The 23,812-nt window shown below is 44.4% G+C and overlaps 1 protein-coding gene across 2 annotated transcripts in view; it reads left to right on the top strand.

Moving 5' to 3' along the window:
• The window catches only part of LOC137259734 (F-box/LRR-repeat protein 17-like), a 31,162-nt gene extending 9,573 nt beyond the window's left edge, over nt 1-21,589 (top strand). Inside the window, exons 4-7 of one of the 2 annotated variants that reach the window (XM_067797335.1) lie at nt 782-913; nt 16,463-16,570; nt 16,937-17,144; nt 17,340-21,589. In XM_067797335.1, the coding sequence (XP_067653436.1) occupies nt 782-913; nt 16,463-16,570; nt 16,937-17,144; nt 17,340-17,620 (729 nt within the window). In that variant the 3' untranslated portion in view covers nt 17,621-21,589. The remainder of the gene's footprint in view (nt 1-781; nt 914-16,462; nt 16,571-16,936; nt 17,145-17,339) is intronic. The other variant, XM_067797334.1, reaches the window with a different exon arrangement.
• Nucleotides 21,590-23,812: the final 2,223 nt, after the last annotated feature.

Genomic DNA, 23,812 nt, shown 5'->3' with positions numbered 1-23,812 from the left:
GCAAGTCATCACACATCACTAGAAGAAAACAAAACAAGAAGCAGAATTTAAAAAATCTGGTCAAGAGGCAGACACCATTTTGTTTACATGTCATATAGACTGTAGCAAGCTTATCAAAATTCAACATGAAATATTTTGTACATTTAACATGGCGGTAAGATAAATATGTTGTAAACTTCTTGGTCAGGTTATATACAAATGTTCTACCTTGCCTGTTGGCTCTGTGAGTCATGTGATGCTGCTGCTAACATGCATACATCAGACCGTTGATTACCCTCGAGAGAAGCACTCTGTTTATCTCAGTATGAGAAACCAGGGAATTTTTGGCTTACCACTTCTTGAATATAGGCAAAAAAGGATATGTTGAGCACAGACCTGACATTTGTCCCATGTAAGGTGGTATGAATGCCGCCCACTGGTGCTTGCCATTGTGAGCCTAGGGGTCCAAGGTTGTCTGAGATAAATTTTAGATGCTATACTCACCACATGAGAGTCTTGTGTGCAAGGCGGGTGCAGTTACACACAGACTCAATTTCATTGTCATGCACTGCATGTGCTCTAGCCTACATGTGCGCTCCCTTTCACAAACCAAGTGGGTTTGCTCCTTGCTGTGGACCTCTTACTTTTCATAAACGTGTCCTCAGCTCTGGTCCAACTTATCCTTGTTTGCCAGCAGTTTCAGCGTCTTGCTGGAATAACTTCTACCAACAAAGGAGCAGTTGTTATCATGCTAGTCAAATGTTTTATGTGTTCATCATGTTCCTCTGTTGGTGATATCCAGATTGGCAACGGGTGCCCACAGCTTGAGTATCTGTTCATGAGTCAGTGTAACAGAGTATCTGATGAGGGCATGCTGGCTGTGGCGCATGGCTGTCCCCACCTCCGACAACTCCGCATCGACCAGTGTGTGAAGGTGAGATCAGAGAAGACAACCACTAGGATTTTATCGTAGTTTCATACTATGTCAACACCATTGTACTAGAAATTCTGTGAAATTTGTTGAAACTGGGATATGTAACCAAAAATATGTTTTAGTTGATTAATTACATTTTCTGACTTCACATACCTTCCATTCATTAAATTAAATGACATATGAACTGAAATGATTGCAAATAACAAAGCAAAAATTAGCAAAATTGTCTATCAGAAATCTGAAGATTTCAATACCTTTGTGATTTGACCCACTGTAAATCAGCAGAAAATGAATAATTTAACCATGTGACCGTACCTTCCGTTTGATTATGAGAAACCAGGGTGTTTGAATTAAAGCTTTATGCTTGATGCATGTCATATTATCTTTCAGAGAATCCCCATGACTGCAAGTATTACGTTAAACTACTGATTTTAGGGTCAAACTACCAATTTTGTCCCTTGAAACTACTATTTGCAACACTTCAGGGTTGGCAACTGTGTAATTTTAATTACACTACCTGGAACATTTAAACTGGAAACATTCTTGTACCAAAAGGATTAGTTGACAGTTTGTAAACTAGATTTCACTGGAGTTTGTAGCTAGTCGTGCTTCACCAAAATAGAACTCCTTTCTTTTATAGTAGTATAGGGAATGATAGTCCGAAAACACTTTTCAAAAACCCCTCTAAAAAGCCTCATTTACTAAATGAGGCTTTGGTGGGACCATTAGCTCTTGCTACTATTGCCCCTACTACAAAGCCACGCCATCACGTTTACCGTGACTTGGCAGGCGGTAACACTGTGCCGTACGGTACGATCAATAATTCTTCTCTTACAAACCCCCTACCCGGCCCACCCCTCAAGTAGTACAAGTTAGGTTCGTCGGCTTTCATATCCACTTTATCTATGTTGTAAGTTTTGACTGACCATATAGGATCGGTGGCTCGCTTACGGCTATCGCCCTCGTGTTCCCCAGGCTGGTACAGATACCTCACTAGGGCCCTATCCGGTATCTGTTTCTCCTTCCCACGCAATGGAGCGGCCGACTCTGCAACTATTGATTTTAGTTTGATAGCGTCTGCCGGTTTCTTACCGGTGAGACGGGTGACTTCATGGTTGATTGCCGACACCACCTCGGGTAACCTCGTGACCCATTCAGTCGATCGTTTTCCAGGGGTGGTCATCTCCCTAGCATACTGATGGCCGAACAAGCGCTCAGCCAAAGTCCTATTAAATCTCTCAACTATAGCTTGGCTGCGATGGGCTCCGGCCGTGCCACGTCTGACCTTTGTATCGTGTTTGGCTAGCAGTTGTGAAACGGCACCCATGAACTCCCGTCCGGGATCAACTTGCAGCTCTGTTGGCCACGTCAGCGGGCTGCGTTTGTATATGCGTTCTAATCCTTTGGCTACTTTGGCCGAATCTTTCGTGGTCAAGGGTTCGGCTTCCTTGTAACGACTGGCTACGTCCACTACGGTTAAGGCATACTTGTACCTCTTATCATGAGGTAGGAACAGTAGGTCTGCCTGGTGAATGCTATTAGGTATGTTAATTCCGAAACTCCTTCTAGGTACGTAGCGTGGCGCCGGCAAATAGATCTGCCACAGGGCTTGTTTTTCAAGCCACGCTTTGGCTTTCTCTGGTGATACTCGTGCCATTTTAGATAGCTTATCTACTGCGCTAGCTCCTTTCCAATATCCACGCGGGCTGTAATAAATAGCCTCAAATTTTTTCATGTCCATACGCGTATGTGTTTATACCATCAATAGCTATCCAACGTTTCGTGTCCATAGGCGATAGGGACGTCTTGTTTATAGTCAGTCCGTATATCTTATGTCCATCACTTCTAAGCGTGTTCATCTTATGTCTAAAGGTACGGGTCTTGAACAGGGCCTCCTTGAATCTGGCGTGTTTGATGTGTTGTTTCACCACATACTTCTTAACCCCTTTAGCTTTTCGGATCTCACTATTGTCGGCTTTCAATATGGAGTACATCTTAGGCCTCAAACCTATGTACTCAGCTATTGGCGTGCCAGCACACTCGTCCTTCATCTTACCTAGGACCTTTTTATTTACCGTGCTGTGTATAGTATGGGTCTTAGGATAGTCGCTGGTGTCGTATAAATCGATGTGTTTTTTCATGTCCTCGTACACGTCCTCGGTTCGAATCTCCATCAGCAGGGAATCCGTGTCAGTGTACAGCACTTCGCACCTGTCGCCGTACTGTTTCTTGAGCTCGTTGTAGTAAAAGTCGTACATCAGGTGTTTGGATAAATCGAGGATACTCATCCCAACGTAAACAGGTCGGTTGAATTTTATGTGGCTTTTCTTCATGTGTATGGCAACTAGGTCGTCTGTGAATATTTTATTACGGTTGAATGCCGGACTGGCTATCAATTTCCTGAGCTTGTCTTCCTCATTAGATCTAACCAGTTTCACGGTTACGCGTTTCCTCAGGTTTTCCATAGTCTTACCAAACACCGAGTTGTTCATGAGCTTGTAGAGATTTTTCTCAAAATCACTGGTGGCTTTTTTTCGTAGGTCTGTGTTCATTCTGATGTAGGGCTCCATCCATGGGCTCTGGTCGAACATGAGCACCCTGTGTATTTTGGTCAGCCTCATACCCAATGACAGGTACAGCTGTAGGTTGCGATAGTGAACTATGTACTTGGTCTTATTCATTAAGTTAGGCACGAGTTTCTCAACGTCCGCCACACGACCACCTGACAAGTTATGTTGGTACTCAGACATCCAGTCTGTGTTAACCTTCATACGTTCGGGTGCAAGGGGATAGCTGTTGTGCGATGCGTGTAATGCCTTGGGATACTCTAAGTCAACCTCGAGGATATAACCTTTGTTCGAATCTGGTGCAATGCTCATAACATCAACGTTTGGTACCCATTCGAATCCTCCTGTAGGTAGATACTGACTCATAGCCCAGCCGTACAGGTTATTTGCGTCGAGGTAGAGAATGTGATTGGTTGGTTTGTTAGGATCGTAACCTTTCACGTATTGATTATTTGCTTTAGCGTATCGTTTGGATGCCATGGAAATCCCACCTCGCAAGCCTTTCTCAATGAATAGGTGCATGTCGTAATCTGTGAGCAATTCCAAATTAACTCCGGTCTTTCTAAGCAAGGCGTCCCACGACAGACCTGGGCTGGTGTAATACCATGCGGGGTCGAGTTTATACTGCTTTAAACATGTTTGCCGAAACGTCTCGAACACGTCGGCTAACAGCAGTACATCTGTCCTCAAGTACAGGTCGTGATAATCGCCAAGGTTCTTACAACCAAGTTTATTCCATACGTTAATCGCGTGCGAGTAATCGTCTCGTGAGACGGACGCCTCATTCAGCTTGCTATAAAAACAGTCGATAGGAGGTAGTCTGGTCTCTGTGAACTTAGCCCAGCTATCCATGTACTCATATGGGTACACGCCCTTCCTCATGAGCAGGTGTCTAGTCTCGGCGTCTGTGTATCGATCTGTGATAGGGAAGGTATTGTTGGCCTTGACCAGACTGTCGAGTGACGACAGGAGGAATTGAAACGAGTCAATGAACCTAAGTCCGTTTAAGCTGAAGGAGATGTATCTCTCCATGTTGTTGGGGATGCACGTTATATTACCATCGATTTTCGCGATGGCCTGCATGATCAAGTGAGAGTCGTATCCTCTCAAGTTGTGAAAGACAACGGGAATGTTTATTGTCTTAGGATTGATTTTAAGCTTGAGGTTGCACGCGTTGTGAGCGGCGCCTCTATACTTACCAGTTATGTGGCAGTGATCTCTCACCGAATCACCGTTAAGTGGCGAGTCGCACACATGACAGTTAGTGCTACTGGTGTGAGCTAGCTTGTCGGCTCTGGTCATACGCATTGGAGCGATTTTATACAATGCATTCCTAATAATTTTTTCTTCCTCCTGCAAGCACTTTAGAAACCTTTCAGCCGCGTCAGGACCCCTATACACTACCGGAGCTTTCGTTTCCCCGTCACAACGGACGACAATGTATCCAAACGAACAGGCTTTATGCTCTTGTGTTTTGTGTGTGAAACTCCCACTAGTGGATGATTCCCCTACAACTAAGGCTTCGAAGTCGGCGTATATGATATAAGGCACAGACATTTGATTCTTGTGATTGTCGAATTTTAGGATATTTTCACCTTCCTTAGGCATGTCGACTCGTATGGCCGTCTGCCCAACACCTTGGCAATCCTCCAGGTGGGATTCTAATAAATCAGCCCGACTGAAACAGTGTAGGCATCGTACACAAAAGTGTTTTTCCCCAACGTGTTTCGACTGGTCGTGCAACAACCGGCTGAGATGTTTTATCCACGTGTAGTGATACTTTTCACCTTTTTGAATCATGAATAAATTAATAACTTGACAATCCTTCACCGGGCTGACCCTGTGTACTATTGTTGTGTTACCTTCGTGTCCAAAGACATTTATAGCCAGATTATTCTGTTTTTCTACTTTAGTGATCTGGGATATTGGGGTGGGTTCATCTATACCATCCCAGTTGAGCCCATCGTCCTGTGGATAATTAGAAGGCCTGTTCGGATTAGTGGCAGCTGGAAATAAGGCTGACCTGATAGATAACCTCAGGCAATCGTTTCCTCTATTCTTAACGTTTACTATGGCTTGTTTGTTCTTATAGTAGGGAGGCAAGGCTAGGTATGACCCACCTCTGAACGGCACGTATTTAGCTATATCTAGATAGACGTTATCGATTTTATCTACAGCCCACCCGGACCCTAAGTGTGTGTAGCGTTCTAGGTATTCTCGTATCTGCTGAAAACTATTATCGATTGATGCGTCAATGGTCTCTGCATGTGTGACGACCTCTTGTTTACCTCGGAAGTAAGGTTGAATATACTCAGTGGTACTCCCAACCTGCTTATCGAGCGACATTTTCTCTGTGATCTGAAACTTGATACTTCCTAGATTATTTAGTTCCTGGTTGACCTTATCAGCTATCAGAGGCTTGATATCTGTAATGTCTATGTTTCTATCAACACGCATACGCCAACCTCTCAAATAATTGCCTACGGCGTGCTCAGTGCGCACGAACTGTAGGTCAATAGCTCTATTCTGTCGTAATAATTCTACAAGCTGTGGTTTTCTCATACGAGAATACCCGCCTAAACCCAAATCATGTGCCTCGGCTTTCAGTTGTTTTACAGTTGGACGTGCTACTGGGGCATGTGATAACAATGCGGTTAACCCGGCTTTCCCCAGTTTTGAATAACCCGTGTATCCAAGCTGTTTCGCTTGAGCTTTTAACTGTTTTACTGTAGGAGGGACTTCTAAACCTAGTAATCTCAACAATGCTGGCTTCCGCATTCTAGAATACCCGATAACACCTCTCTGCTTTGCGGCCCGCTTGAGCTCGCGCACAGTAGCCATAGTGTTTACACCTAAGAGAATCAATGTCTAATTGGTCGGCAGTAACTCTTAAAAAATATTTTCTGGTGGCCGGGTACAATTCTAGACATTCTGTCAAATCGTCCCAAGTACCTGGTAAAATATATAGTGTGGCTGTTTCAATCCAGTACTCGCCTTGGGTATAGTATTCCTTGTATTCACTTATACTCGAAAAACATTCTATATGGTATTGAGACGCGATATCCCGCTCCCATTCGAAGGGGTGAGTATACTTAACACCCTCTTTAATCCATACCACGTCCACTATTATCTTAAATCTGAAGCTGCCCCATAAGGCCAGTTCATATTTGAATATGTTTTCCACAGACATAGCTATACGTAGGTGTGTATAATCTCTAATTGGAGTCTATCTTGAGCAGCCGCCTACGTTCTTTTATGTAGCCTTTTTTATTCTCGTATATGAGTTGATGTCTGACTACGTTCGCTCCGTGAGCTTTACATAAACAGTAGTGCCCTTTAACCCCGATACCACACACAGAACACGTGTAGTTAGGACTTCCCATATGGAAACAACAGAACCCCTGATTCCTGCATTTCCTACCACAGGCCTCGGTCTTCCCCATAAGTATGTATTCGCATCGGTATGGAGCGGGTCTCATGTTTACTTATATAGGTATTTTAGTTTAATTGCTTTGCAACCAACGCAGTAGCTGCTATACCCAACACTATGAAGCCCAGTTCACGATTTATTTGTCCCTTGGATGGTGTGTAGTACTGAGCGAGTGTGGGTTTATTGAGCGGTTCCAATTGTTTACCAGTTAGTAGATAGTATTCTTTCATTGCTTCATCAACATCGTTGAATGTTTGAACGGCATGGTTTTCACGCGTGAGTTGTTCGTTAATAAAATCGATCCTCTGGAGGCGTTTTTTAGCGTACTCGGCCTGTGCTCTTTGTAATTTCTCAGTAGCGAGATCGTGCCGCTTCCTTTCTTCCTGTATTTCAGCCGCGTGATCATCTCGTAGTTTCGAGAAGAGGTAATTACTCCCGGAAAATGCCAGGGCATTCACTAACGCCCCACCGACCATCATAGCTATCGTGGCCATCCCTATATTTATTTCATTATATTATCAGGTATTATTCCTTGTTTTACTAGGATGTCTTTTGTGGCCATCGCCATACCAAGGTTCATTATGAGCATACCCATATCCTGCAGGTTGAAATCTAGCTTGATAGTTGGTTGTTTAAGCACCATTTTAGTCAACCGAGCGTACCCTACTGCTAGACTGGCTACCACTGTGGCGTGGTATGCGTCGTTGACGAACGTTTTCCCCTCAGACATTATGTATATGATATAAAATATTAAAATTATAACATGATATGCGGGTCAATAGTGGGGGATACCCCCACACCCCCACTGTTGGGGGTTACCTCACTGTTGGGTTGTGGCTCACTGTGGGAGGTGTATAACCATGTTATAACCACGGCAGCAGTTACGCCTACAGCCAACAACAGTCGGGTTGGGTTGGTCACTTTATGTTGGTTACACCACCGTTTTTTACCGGCAGCTACTCTCTTAGGATTCTTCTGTCTGGTTACTGTTGGGGGTACCACCACTGGGGTCTCCACCGTCACTGGTTCCTGTGAATCCACTGGGGTCTCCTCCTGTGCAGCATCCATCTATACTATTATTATTATTCTTTCTCTCAAATTGGCAATGTTTTGCTGTGATAATCGCCGCCGTCACTGGGGCCAACAACATGCCATATTTGTGGTACAGCCCGCAGCTGATAGAGCTCACGGCGTGTTCGATAAAAGGGTCTTTCTCGAGGTCCTCCCACAGGTAAAGTCGGCGCTCTGGTGGAATGGGAAGGAATTGTGATACAATACCGGTGTATATCTGGGTCATAGCCGATCCTATTGTCTTTGTCATTTCTGCTCCGAGCCGGGACTCGTATCTAGCGTACAGCTTATCGATTTCTTCGGCTGACATTTTGTGAATTTTATCCGGGGTGTAGTCTCCAAAGTAATGTTTGGCTTTGCCGCCAACAGCCAACGCCACCAGTTTCTCTCGCTTGTCATCAGTGGGGCCTGCGGGCGACAATTGTTCGAGCAATTCCTCACACTCCATCTTATAATATAACAAGTAAGATTTAGTTTTAACTATATAATACCCGATGCAGACAAAACACAGAGAAATGAAGGTTAAGTTGCACACGACAAATACTTCAAATATCATAGCTTTGCTTAGCTTTGCTTAGCTTTGCTTAGCTTTAGCTTAGCTTTGCTTAGTATACTCTATATGCTACTGGTTGGTCGGTCTTTAGTACGAGCTTAGCGTGTTTAGTTTCAGCGAGCTGTTTCTTCACCCGTTCCCGTTCTAATTTACTCATCACATCGTTCTCTCTCAAACACTCCTCGAACGAATCCCTGTCCTTGCAGTGAAATAAGGCCACCCATCGCGTCTGCTCCCTGAGGTCTTTCAACACCGAGTTGAACTTCTGTGTTAGCACCCAGACGCTGTGATTTGCATGACGGCCGGAGAAGGCCAGGTACGATAGCATGTCTCTCTTTTTTGTTATCTCGCGATTAGCGCTGCAGTCGTCCAGTATAAACAGCGTCGGTTCCCCTTTAAATTTCTCGTGAAGAGCTTTCAACCAGTCCTGCAGGCGTGTTCCAGGGTCGATTTTGTGTACGTCCGGGTCCGTCATCACCCAAGGTCGCGCGTACGTTTTATTCATGCTCAGAGTAGGGCATATGATAACGATGTTATCGAACACATCCTTGTAGTAACCCTCCAACATATCCAAGACGAAAACGGTCTTCCCACAGCCAGTCTGCCCGCATATGATAGCGCAGTGTGGGTCAGTGGGTAACCCCAGGGGGTCTCCCCCATCAGTAGATGGCTTGCACGAATCTCCCATTGTCTATATTAAGTTGCGCGTCCATAATAACGTACAGATATAATTTCAACTTACCAGCGGTTTGGGCCTTCTTATTAATCTGGATGGTTATCCCTTCGCTGCCGTTATCTATACGACGCCCGCTGCCATGCAGTTTATCATCATCCGTGGATCGCATGTCCAACCATAGGGCATACTTGGTGGTCAGGTATTCACCGATCTGCACGGAGCCGAGGTCCAGGTCCTTTGTTATGTAGTCCCCCACTGGTAGCTTTTTTATCTCATCCCACTGCTGGTGTGGTCTCATACCATGACTGAACAGCTGGTTGGGCACGCCCTCGATGGTAACTTCCACCTTTTCAATCTCGGGGTTGAAAAACTTCTCGCTGTCCCTCCGGAATGGATCGTAATCCTCCACGGGGACGACCAGGATACCTTTCATCGATCGCGCCGGCACGTTCAGGTTGATATTCCACACAGTGTCGCTCTTATCTCGCACGACTGATCTATGCCTCAGTACGCGATCGTACAGTATAGCCATCTTCCCAGAGTACTGACTTCGAACCTGCCTGGCCAGCTCCGGGCTAGTGACCATGTCGAACTCCAGAGAGATGTTGTCTATGGCATAACTGGCCTCATCACCGTTCGGCGTACGCACTACTTTGCTATAGTCGTTAAACGTGAGCTCGTATTCGAGCCTATCACCCAGCGCGGCCTGGTAAAACGGCGCGTGTCCCGTGAGCAACTCGAAGTCGAGCGGCACGCAGAATCGATTCCCATATGCTAGAGCGATAGCCTTTTCACCGTCCGATAGCTTGTCTTGTTGGTCTTGCGTGAAGACGTATCCTATGCGCGCCCGGGTTGATTTGCTGATACCCTGGTACACATCGTTGACTCGTTCTCTCTCGCTTTTCCAGAGATCCTTGTAGCAGTGAAACACGTCGCTGTCGTCGATGCTCAGTACCTCGTTACCGCTGATCTTGACGGTCGTTTTCTTGATGATAGCTCGACCCACGTTCCGCACTAGCTCGCGTTTGTCGTTGTCGGAGGTCAACGTGATATTGAACGCCAGTCGAACAGTGCCTGGTACAATGAGGTCATTCTCACCAAGGTTTGGAAATCTAACCAGCAGAGTTTGGTTCTGGTCTATCTTGCTGGGATTGTTGGTGATGGTCACCGACTGTCGCACGGCTCTGGCACCTAATGGCTCTCTCAATTTTCTGAAAGGATCTAATTTTCTACCGTACATTGTTATATAAATGAAATATATTTTTAATACTAATGGATGAAGACATACCTATGGATGATATGCGGGGCGCTAGTGCCCAGGTATACGATGATGACCAGGAGACCTCATTCTCGCAAGGTGACGAGCTCCTTAAAGGCGCCGTCGACGATTATTACGACGTAGTTGAAAATAAATCCAAACTCAAGTCGTCGGGAAGGTACTATAACAAATTTACCTTCGACAAGGGTAAGCTGCGTTTGAAGGATTACCCGTGGATTGATCTCTTTCATCAAACAACGAGAAAACCGCTTGCTTTATCAACATTGGCCGGTAAATATAAGATTAACTTTGTCCAAGATGAACTAGGCTTCATAGATTACGGTGGCGCGCGACCTAAGCAGTATCCTCCGAAGTTAGTTCAAGATCTGGAAGGCATCAGGGACGCCCCATCGGATCAAAACATGACTTATGATATTAAAAAGGTGTTGGCCGACTACGAGAACGAGCCCTTCCCGGGGCTTAAAAGTACCTTTAGGGAACTGCGGGGGTTGGATCTGTTAATGCAAACCATTCGTGGTCATCTCTGGAAAAGCACGGCCAAAATGAGTGAGATAGACGACCACATCGCCTATGAAAGGAAAAAACTCGGTGAAACTGAGGACGAGGCTCTGAAAGCCCCCATCGAGAAACGAATACGTGATTTGGAAGAGGAAAAGAAGGTCTGGTTGGAGACAGCATCCTCCTTCAAAGAAAAGCTTCGATCCCAGGTCAGCCGTATACGGGAAACCATCAATCAAGTCCTCCACCGAGACACCACGTTAGCAGACAGGATTCGGATATTATTCCGGGAGCAAGGGATCACCATCGCCAGCATTCTAACTGCATTGGGTTTCATCATATCAACCCTGGTGGTGTCACTGGTGGGGGGTGCCCCCACACCCCCAAGTGCCGGCGGGGGAACTCCAAGTGGCGGTGGTGGTGTTAAAGACTGGATTAAGAAACTCGGGGAAGGCCTAGCTAAACTGGCTGGTAAAGCCGCCGAAGCCCTTCCCGGCATCCTGGGTAGTATCGTCTCGTGGTTGTTGAGCGCTCTGTCTAAAACTGCCATGTGGCTCAGTCAAAACCTGTGGGCAGCCATCGTCGCCGTGGCGGGTCTGGTGTACGTAGCGGCTAAGAAATCTTTAACCAAATAAGTCCCAAAGTTACCCCACCAACCACTAAGGCTGTTTTATTATCAATATGCTGCTCATAGGAGACCTGCATATGAGGGGCCACCTCCTGTGGTGTTGGTTGAACTTTAGGCTCCGGAGGTGGCGCCACTATACCCTTTTCACGTGGTTGGGTGTGTGGGATATAGGGGGTGTTAATATCGGGGTTGATACCCAACTTTTGGTCCGCCGTGGCTATGACTATTTTATTGTTATAACCCACCACTTTTTTTATTCTCAGTTGCATATCACTCGGAGCCATGTACAACCCCACGCCGAACACGTAATTGACTTTCGATCTGGCGTATTCTAACACGTTTTGGTAGCGTTCGATGGCCCGCGGGAGATCAACTGGAGAATTTATAGCATCCTCAACGTTGGAAACGAACTGTTTCTGAGCGTCGTAAGCAGTTCCCTTACCGAGGATGTTGGAACGCGTCATCGACTGCGCACCCAACAGCGCCCACACGTACGTTCGAATCGAGTCGTTCAAGCGTATTGTACCAGCACGAGTGAATCCTTTCGACGTGTCCAGCATGAACATTTTCCACCCGTCTGCGGTTGACTGCTCCACTTTCTGGACTGTGAAAGCAACACCACCTTTAAAGTTCATACGATCATCCCTCCATTCATTACTCGACAAAGCAAAGTCCGGGCGTAGTTTACCTTGTTTCAGTATAAGATCACTGAGTTCTTTCACTGATCGCACGCCATCAGAAGGAATACCCAACCCGTGGTTCGGCCCCGGCAAACGCCAATCCGTCTTCGGGTTTATTTCGAATTCATTACAAATACGTTCATAGGCCCGTCTATCATATGGGTTGTTTGTTGCGTCCCACGCTTTGTCCTGTGGGAGGGGGGCACTGATCTCTTTAAGGATACGTCTGACCTGGTAGTACACGTGGAATTTGAACACAGACTGACTCAGCGGTCCACGCCGAGTGTCGGTCAATGCCACACCACACCCCGTTGTAGCGCACCACACAGCAAAGTTGAATTGATTCTGCCAGAACTGCATAGGGTTGTTGAACCACGCGTGGACTGCCTCAATGTTAGTCACCATAAGCTTATACTTATCGAACACATCTAAAAGCTGGGCATTGAAATACAACTCAGGAGCAACCACGATCTTCATGGGGGAGAAATCTACATCCAGTTTAGGGTAAAACACACCAGGGGAATACATTTTAAAACTATTATATAAATAAATATATATGTAATATGTACATAACACTTCCAGGAATAACGAGCGGTGAGGCCGTTCAGCTGACGCACGCGATCGATAACACGTCAGGTCAACTCGAAGTCGCACTCTGCGATATCACCTACCTACCGCAATGGACTAACATTAATATCAGCAACAATAAACTATTCGTTAGTGGAACTCGCAGCCAAATAACTGACGGCTACTACAGCGTGTGCTCGCTAAACGACGAGGTCTTCAAACCCCTGGGAGCCGAACTCAAGATGAACGACTCAAACGGTACAGTGGTGTTAATCAACAACGGAAGAACCTCCTTGAGGCTCGGCCGACCATTAGCGAGGATACTCGGTATGTCTCCTGACGAGATAAAACCAACAACAACCGTCACAGGCACGAAGTTACCCGACCTAGTACCGTACCGAGAGCTGTACAATCATCTCGATCAGGTTAGCACAACGTACAACATTCAAGGAGGACACCCTTCCACTATACTGAGAGCAGTGCCGGTTAAAACTGAGAAATTCAACGACGGTAGAACCGAGTCGTTTTCACCACGGCAGTATAAGAGATTAACCCAGGGCAACATACCTGAGCTGACAATATCGGTGTTAGATATAAATCATAATCCTGTAAATATAGGATACCTCAGCTTAACGCTTCACGTAACATGACCAGCGCACAAGGGCCCGGAGTGAAAAAATGCGTCAATATCGGGATCTCCGACCTCGGAGACACACGCGGTTTCGACGCTCCCGGAGTAGATGGTAAATCGTATGCCTTGCAACTAAAAAACAACATTTACAAACGCGTTGAAATCCCCTCCGGTGGAGCCCTAAGTGATATGATAGATACCACAGGGGCAACAGCCAACACTAAGTACGCCCTCGTCAACACCGGTGATGACAACTGGAGAATATACCCATCATTCGGAGGTAAACTGTTCGACTTAGACGATGTTGAGAGCACTACCGTCGTCAAAAACAAACCATATATGCTCGTCTTCACCGAAGATGACAAGTGGGTGTTGTTACCCGATAACAAATGGTTTCTCAATATTAGACTCGTCTCCCCTTACGTGTTCACGGATAACAAAGACAACCACCTAAACAAAGTCGTGAACAATGGAACCCTGCTCGTGGCTTACGTCCCAACTCAGAGACGTAGCATAGTCGTCAGCCCAGTCAACACTATAGCAGCCCACATGCTATCGAGTAAACCGGCCATGCAAAACGTGAAATTGCAGTTGGTGTCTGAATTCGAAGGCGTGGTTAAGATACTAGAGAGTCTACCGGCAAACTCAACACTGTTCATCAAAGTCTACCTAGGGGAACCATCGGGGAATGATGTCGAGATCGTGAAGGGGATCAAACTCGGGTGGGTGAAACGACACCAGTTTCAAGTTTGCAACGTTTACGTGCGGGTGGGTGTCGACTCCAAGACCAGTCTGCAGGGGGTCAACGTGATCGTAGAAAACAAGATATCACTAATCAATATCTTCCTGCCTGACAACATACACTTCATGGGTATAAAGTTAACCCCTGAATTATTATCAGAAAACCAGTTGGAAATTATATCATAATAGTATAATAATGACCAGTCATCATCCCAACACTACACTTAACGACCTGGGAGATACAGAGGGATTCGATCAGCCTGGTGAGGAAGGTGAATTATACATCCTACAATTCGAAGACAACGTGTACAAACGGGTGTCGTTATTAGATTTTAAAGAGCCTAAATGGCTGCTCAACTTAACACCCACCTCACCTTATATCACATTAACTGAAGTGGGGCGTATCTCTAAGATTAGGAATAACGGTATCTGGGTCGGGGATTTCATTCCGGAGAGGACATTAATAAGAAGTAGCATAAATGGGTTATCGGCTTTATTCGAAAATAAATTAACATTTAGTAATCCTGAAATAATAACCCCCCCTTTCACACTCATCATAGAAGTCTTCTTTGAGTATTCAGACAATGGAGACCGCCCAATAAGACACCAAATTTTACCCGGGGTGGCAATAAGCTGGTTTAGCATACACAAAGGCAAATATTGTCGTATTGTTATACAACAGGATACCACGGGTCCTATAAACCGCTTAATAAGCCTCAGTGGGGTTCATTCTATACCAATAAATCCTATTAGCCTCTCACCTATTACCCTGACTAACAGTCTAGAACTTATAGACTTCAAATACATTGATAGATTTTTAACTGAACCCCAATTAAAATATCTTTCAAAATATATATTATAGGATGGGTCTGTACCCAGTCGTAGAGGAAGTAGCGAAGACGTTGGAAACCGTAGATGGGTTCCGCTTGAGGCAGTTATGTGATGTAAAACGTCAACTAGAACAAGACCGTGACACGCGGAAAGCACTATGTAAAAAATACAATAGAGCTTTCAATATCGTGGATGGGGCTGACACTACCCTTATGGCAACCAGCATGGGACTAGGGGCGGCAGGCGTTGGGTTGTTAACCACCATCGTGGCTGCACCTATAGTGCTAGGTATTGAAATAACGGCTGGGGTGACAGGGTTGGTAGGGTTGGCGCTTAAGTTAGTATCACGCAGACTTAATCGTAAGGTATTGAAACACGACGAGATCAGGGTTCTGGCTGAAGCAAAACTCAACACAGTGAGTGAGCGAATTTCCACGGCACTCTCTGACAGTAAGATCTCAGAAGAGGAGTTTAGTTCAATCCTCTCTGAACTCAAAAAATATAACGGAATGAAACAAGATATTCGATCCAAGTCTCGTAAGTCTGCTATCAGCGAGGACGAGAAAAAAAAGTACATAGCACAGGGAATACAAAAAGCCCAGCAAGCCTTTATTATGAACACCAAAGAGATCGTAGGCGGTTCACATTAAACTGTTTCATTGATATAAACATAACATAGGGGCGATAGCCGTAAGCGAGCCACCGATCCTATATGGTCAGTCAAAACTTACAACATAGATAAAGTGGATATGAAAGCCGACGAACCTAACTTGTACTACTTGAGGGGTGGGCCGGGTAGGGGGTTTGTAAGAGAAGAATTATTGATCGTACCGTACGGCACAGTGTTACCGCCTGCCAAGTCACGGTAAACGTGATGGCGTGGCTTTGTAGTAGGGGCAATAGTAGCAAGAGCTAATGGTCCCACCAAAGCCTCATTTAGTAAATGAGGCTTTTTAGAGGGGTTTTTGAAAAGTGTTTTCGGACTATCATTCCCTATACTACTTTTATGGTTTGGTTGTATTTGTATCAGTGTGTGAAATAGTTTCCACATTTTGCTGTCTAGCTTGAAGGTATCTATCCCACGAAACATTTCACTAGCCCCATATTTGAAAGCTTAACCTAAGAAAAAAATTTCAAAAATAGATGAGAATATGATGTTGTCAGCATGACACAGGTTTCATCATTGAGCTGCTGATGTGCTGAAGTGGAAGAATGTGGTATGTTAAAAAACGGCATATACCATATACCGATCACATTGTCTCGCGCGGCAGTGTTCAGCCCCTAATTAGCCCCTAACTGACTGTGGAGCTTTACTGGCATTTTTACTAGCCAAGGGCTAACTGGCAGTTGGCTGTTTTGCTGACTGATTTATATCCAGTTGAGTGGTGGTGTTGCAGGTGAAGGACGTGAGTGTGAAAGCCCTGGTAGCTGGATGTCCCAACCTAGAGTATCTCCATCTTCTAGCCTGCAGTCTCACAGACGATGGACTCCAGCAACTGGCCAAGGTGGGAGATCTCAGTGCTGAGATGCCAGGGCCCAGATTTTCGAAGCTGTCGTAGCTCTAAGATAGTCGTAAGTGCCATACATTAACATTTATCTACGACTATCTTAGCGCTAAGAGAGCTTCGAGAATTTAGGCCCAGGACAATACATACTTGTTGATGTAGCAGTTATTGTGAATTTATGTTTTTGATGCATTTAACACTCTTTCCGTCACGCTTATGCAATCCCTTACTCACTCACCTTTCATCTCTCTGAAAAATTATACACTCACTCTCACTCCCTTATTCACTCACTCACTCACTCACTCTTTCACTTACTCCTACACTCACTCCTTCACTCTTTACTCACTCACTCACTGTCTGCTACAGCTGCCCCGTCTCCGGATGCTGGACATCTCCAACATGACCCAGCTGAGCTCTGCCTGCCTGGAGAACATCGCAAGGAGCTGCAAGGAGCTTGAGGTGCTCAGCGTCTCTCTCAACCGCACGGTGGATGACGAGTGTATCAAGACCATCGTTCTCTCCTGTGTCCACCTCAAGTGTCTGTCCTGCGTGGCCTGTAACCTCACTGATAAGAGTAAGTTGTTCAGAGCTCCCACAGGTCAGGGAGAAGAATTGGTCTACCATGTCTGTCAGTTTATCATGTGGAATGGACAATGAACTAACTGTTCAGTTTTGTTTTGACTGAAATTTACTTGTATTGTTTCTATCATTGAAGCTATGAATGTATGTCACTGTACTTACATCAGTTCAATGTCTGTGGTTTTTTCAGCTCTGGAGTACATTGGTCGATACAGCAAGACTGTGGAGCGGGTGGATGTAGCATGGTGTGGAGAAATTACAGACAATGGTGTGCGAGCCATATCAGAAACCTGCAAATCTCTCCGCTACCTTGGTCTGATGAGGTGTGGACAGGTTACCATGGAGACAGTGGACGAACTTATCTTGCTTCACCCACAGATCCACTATTCCAACTTTGTGCTTGAGTCGAGGAAGTTGCTGCAGCGGGCGCGGAATGATGGGCACCCTGTACCGCTTCACTTCCTCAGCTGATCCTGGACTGTTGCTAGGTAGCAGTGGAGTCAGTGGTGTCTGTGTTCCCAGGTGGTGGTGGACGGTTGCCTAGTGACAACAGAGTCAATGATATCTGTGTCACTAGCCAATGTGGACAGTTGCCAGGTAACAATGGAGTTGTTGATACCTGTGTTCTCAGCTGATTGTGGACAATTGCCAGGTAACAATGAAGTCACTGATAACAGTGGAGTCAGTGATGTCTGTATTCTCAACTGATGGTGGACGGTTGCCGGGTAACAGTGGAGAAAGTGATGTTTGTGTCCTCAGCTGATGGTTGACGGTGGTCAGGTAACGATGGAGTCGATGATGTCTGTGTTCAGCTGATGGTGGACGGTTGCCGGGTAACAGTGGAGTCAGTGATGTTTGTGTCCTCAGCTGATGGTTGACGGTAGTCAGGTAACGATGGAGTCGATGATGTCTGTGTTCAGCTGATGGTGTATGGTTGCCGGGTAACAGTGGAGTCAGTGATGTTTGTGTCCTCAGCTGATGGTGTATGGTTGCCGGGTAACAGTGGAGTCAGTGATGTTTGTGTCCTCAGCTGATGGTGGACGGTTGCCGGGTAACAGTGGAGTCAGTGATGTTTGTGTCCTCAGCTGATGGTGGACGGTTGCCGGGTAACAGTGGAGTCAATGATGTTTGTGTCCTCAGCTGATGGTGGACGGTTGCCGGGTAACAGTGGAGTCAGTGATGTTTGTGTCCTCAGCTGATGGTTGATGGTGGTCAGGTAACGATGGAGTCGATGATGTCTGTGTTCAGCTGATGGTGATGTTTGCCAGATGATAACAGAGTGTATGATATCTGAGTCGCCTACTGAAGGAGTGCCAAGTTATTAAGCAGATTGTACAAAGCTATCTTGAAATGGTAAAGCCATGCAGTAATACAGCGATATCTGTTTGGAGTGGAGTAGTTAACACCTGGAGCACAGATGGCCCAAAGGGTTCCAGAACGCAAATCCAATACTCACACGATTTAATTCCACCAGAAATTCACCAGAAATGATAAATGGCTGTCACCTGCCGCACAAAGTCGACATTTACTTATGAACCGATGTAGTGTTTACAGAACATTCTAAGTCTGTCATTGTGATTGTGCCACAAAGTCAGTCATGCTGCGGTAACTGAGTTGTTTCTTGTGACTGCCACCAGCCGATATTCTGCCATTCAATTCCAGAGATGCCAACCTCTTTGCAAATGATGAAGATTGACATTTAAGCTTGTCAATGAAGATATATAAATATTCAGGTCCTGAGTCTTCTCAGGACTAACTGGACCCTACTTGAGACATAACAGGCACAAGACAGACAGGCGGAGTTGTCTCCCTTATCTCAACCAGGATGTCATCTGATAAGACACTGCATGTTCATCACTGTCTAGAGTTTCTGCAAGGTCCGCTGAAATCAGTGGGACTGTATGACAGTAGCCTAGTGGTTCAAGTCGTCACCCGTCATGCTGAAGGCCCACTTGGTTGTAAGGCCCATTTCTGCTGTACCCCGCCTTGATAGTGCTGGAATATTGCCAAAAATGATGTAAAATCTGACTCACTCACTCTGTCTGAAGGCTGGACCTCCCCCATGTCGTCATAGTTATAAAACTTTGATAAACTTTACTCAATCATAATTAACAACGGTTATGTTTATAACTGATTACACGTTGAAGTCTTTGAAGGGCATTAATAAATGATTCACACAAAATGTGAAAATTGATTGATGTCAGCTTCTTGATTGAGGACCATGTTTTGAAATATATTCTTATATCTTCACTTTTCTGATTATAATTTATATGTTGCTATTCTAAGAACGTTATTGACACCAAAAATGCAGATTATTTCTGCACAAAGTGAATCCCACATCAGCAAATCTCAGTCCAACTTTCTCTGTAGATGAAAAACATGGCAGACGACTTTTGATGTTGTCCTCTTATAACCTGTTAAATGTTTTAGAGGTAAAAATGTAAGTTAATGACTTTCTATATCCTGAGACACATTCTGCCAATCTCAGCCATCTGTTAGACATTTCAGAAAATTCTTTTGGTGAGTTTTCAATTTTGATTCAAGCTTTACCTCACCCCAAAAATAAATTCATTACATTTTTTTTTTAAATGACCATTGTGCTGTTTTGCTGTTAAACTCAAGAAAGCTGATATCTAATTGGCTCATGTTGACTTCATGTTAGTAATTTCATAGTCAGAGTTTGTGATAAAGGGGCATTATGAGATAACTTCACTGATCTGTACATAAGACTTGGGTGATGCTGTGACAAGCACAAAGAATTGATCTTATTTTAATGAGTTTTCAGATGTAATGGATTTTGTTGAGTCTGCACGTTTTATGTTGTGAACATATATAAAGCCTGACGTTGATTCTGTACTGTCCGATAGTGAACTCGGTGGTCTTACAAGGAACTGGTTATGACACGAGTCACCGATATTGTTTGGATATTCCTCCACAGCATCATTTACTAACATCGTGATAGTTCTTTCCTCATCTGTTTACTGTGTTGACACTTGCTGTCAGATTTGTTCCATTACTTATTACCATCAGTATATCCAGTCCAAGGATTGTCACTTCTGTTGCACAATTGATTAATGTGATGACATGTACAAATAAATCTCATCTGTAGTTAATCTGACCTTTGTGCCACCACTGTAACCATCTTTAGTCTGAGGTGATGGTGTGTGAAGCCCATTTTCTGGTGTTCCCTGCCGTGATATTGCTGAAATATCGCTAAAAGCGGCATAAAACTAAACTCACTCACTGAGGTGATGGTTGGATAGTTTGTTGTTTTATGCCATACTCAGCAATATTCAAGCTACATGGCAGGGGTCTGTAGCTGTATCAAGTCTCTACCAGACAATCCAGTGATCAACTGCATGAACATCAATCTGTGTAATTGGTATACGATGACGTGTCAACCTGACAACCTGATCCTGTTAGTCACCACTTACAAAAAACATGACTTGCTGGAGCCGGTTCTAACCTAGATTTTCACGGGTTGTGAGGTGACAGAATGGATTAGATGGTCAGTTTGCTCGTCATCTTTGAATCGATGCTCATTACAATCACTTGATTGTCTGGTCCGTATACTCGAGTGCAGCATTAAACAACAGACTTCTGTTGACAATGACATATTCAGAGGTTAAGGACCGTCAGCAGCAAGCGATTGCAGAGAACTAGAGATGTGATTAAAATGGAGCACATCACCTGTTCCAAGACTAACGCCAACTCTCTAAATGTAGGTTTATTTTCATCTATCGGCTGCTGTCAAGGAGCATGCCTTATCTCACAGGAATATACACTTGGGCAACTTGAGTTGAAACAACCGTCTTCCTTAAGGCTTTGTTTGTTGTTGAATGCTGCGCGCGACAACCATCAGTGATACGACATGGTGTGGAGTAGTCTACCCAGTGTCAGAAACATCGACTTCATTTTGGACATGATAACTTGAATAAACCAAGTTACAGTCCATTTGAATCAATATCTCCCCTCTGAATTGCACTAAACTCAAAAACAAACAGTTGTAAAGAACTCTGACCTGGCTGTTACCTGAGCTGTCACTTCACCCTTGCCACAAGTGATGTAGATAATGAAAACAATGATGGTTTGATAAACCACTTTTTTATTTTGTACACAAAAATTGACGAAATTCTGCACAATTGGTGTGTTTTTTCTTATTTACTTGGCATTGGTTCGAGTCATTTACGAGTGTCTTTGAGTTAGAAAGCAATTCATTCGTGAGATGTGACTCAAACAGACTGTACTGAGCCTTTCCGATTGCATCAGTTGCCTTTTGCAAGAAGCATGGGTTGATGAAGGATCCTGAACGTAATTATCACTTCTTTATCCAGGCATATAATGAAACAAAACCAAAAGGGCTGGGTGCTTGATAAAAGCACATGCTAATAAACATGATCAACAATTTATTCCTGAATAAATACATGATGTACACAGGAACTAATAGATAAGGTTGCCATCTCCATGGAAAGTCAGCTGGTAACACAAGATGAGAGCCTTGTCTCAGTAACTAACAGCAAGAGTGGTCAGTGCAGACAGTGAGTGGCGATCTGTTGCCTGGTCAGTCGGGAAGCGCAGTGAGTGGCGATGTGCTGCCTCGTCGGCCAGGATGTAGGGATCTAGTCAGCTAGGACGTGGAGACAGTGTACCTAGCGATCTGTTGCCTTGTCAGCCAGGATGTGCATTGGGGATCTGCTGTCAGCTTGGACATGAAGGCAGCATATGTGGGATCAGGCTGGGAAGTGCAGACACAGAGTGCGATCTGATGCTTTGTCACACAGGCACATGCAGACAGACAGTGAATAACAACCTGTGAGAGACAATCCCTGGTCATAACGACTAGTATACAGTGGAAGCTGTTGTAACCGGCATCTGTCCAATCTGGCAAGTCGTCAACAATGGCATAAAATTTAAGTCCCATAGGTGGCTTGTACATTGTCTAAGATTATTTCTTCAGTCCCAGTGAGTGCCAGTTTGGACAGCTTCTACTGTAAATAAACAAAACAAACTGACCAAACCAACACAGTAAAAATAACCTGGGGTTGCTTTCTTCTTGTTAAGAGCACATGATTTATCCGAAAACTTTTCCCCCAAAACAATCTCCTTACTACAACAGTCATGAACTTCCTCTGCATAAGCGGTAAGATGGCATCGCGAGACTAAGAACTAAACTACATGAGTAGTCCCTCAGGGACTTGCCATCACAGATGTACCTAGCTTCCTGGACCATGTGCAGGGCCCACTTGCACAAAGTGATCTTAGTATTTGGTTGACGGTTAATTTTATGGTCAAAGTAAAACTAGTATTTGCAACACTTTCAGGCTGGCATATCTGTAGATGGCATGATAAAATTGAGAATGCATACATACGACAGATTATTTTGTTTAACCTAGATCCAGCAATTAATCAACATATTTATGTTAGGAAATACGGTACCTGTTCTGCGATGGGTGACAGAGACAACGTCTCTGTGTATGAATAAAAATTAATATCAGGGACCTATGGCTAAAGCAGTTGTCAGCAAGAGTGTCCATATGGCCAAGGGACCACTAGCCCATAGCTAGTAAAAATTCCAGTAAATCTCCATCATTGGCCGAACTGGCTAGTGAATTTACATGGGATTATTGTGTAAATATATCACCCTCTCTCCAACTTGTTAAGTTATACTACACAGGCAAGATCATGGCCTGATAAAACTGATAATTAGCAGCATAATGATGAAAACAATATTTTATTATCATATATTTTTAGGATCTTTTGCTTAGGTTTTACATTCAAATTTGGGGTGAGTGAATTTTATTTTGGGCTAGTAACTCTCAGACATAGCTAGTCCAACTGGTTAGCTAAATTTGGAAACTATTTTGCACACTGGTAGGCATCAGTTCAAAGGGAGATCTCTCATTAACATCACCACACCGTCGCATGAACAGGAAGTGGTCATCATATTGAATTAATCCATGACCATATGCTCAGGACAACAATCTTTTCCAACCAAGAAATAATGAAACGATAAAGAGAATTGTCAAGCAATAATGAAACGATAAAGAGAATTGTCAAGCAATAATGAAACGATAAAGAGAATTGTCAAGCAATAATGAAACGATAAAGAGAATTGTCAAGCAATAATGAAACGATAAAGAGAATTGTCAAGCAATAATGAAACGATAAAGAGAATTGTCAAGCAATAATGAAATGATAAAGAGAATTGTCAAGCAATAATGAAATGAATGATGATTATTGAGCTTAATGAGGTGAACTGGAAATAAGATGTCCTCTCCGGCTCCCATCAGTTTGTCAATTTGTCCACTAAAATGTCAAAACACTGTTTACTTCCTCATGAATCTGACATTAAGTCAACATGGATGTAAAGCAGCCATGAAGACCAGAGAGTCTGTATCCTCTGAACAAAACTATGATTCAGTACATGGAAACAACCTGACTAGTATCTGCAAAACTGTAAAAATAATTCACATAACCATTTCAGAGGCCAATACAAAAAAAAAAAAAATTCCAAAAGGGCAGAATCACCCCAACCCTACCCCATCTTTGTGTAACATTTTTTCATAATGGCCAAACCTCGACTTCCCATGAAATACAATCCAAGGCCTGGCACAAAACTGAGCCCTGACAACTCGTGGTGGACATGTCTCCACATCTAACAGG

The sequence above is a fragment of the Haliotis asinina genome, chromosome 13 (assembly GCF_037392515.1).
Source record: "Haliotis asinina isolate JCU_RB_2024 chromosome 13, JCU_Hal_asi_v2, whole genome shotgun sequence".
Taxonomy (NCBI): Eukaryota; Metazoa; Mollusca; class Gastropoda; order Lepetellida; family Haliotidae; genus Haliotis; species Haliotis asinina.
This window is presented reverse-complemented; position numbering and strand designations above follow the sequence as displayed.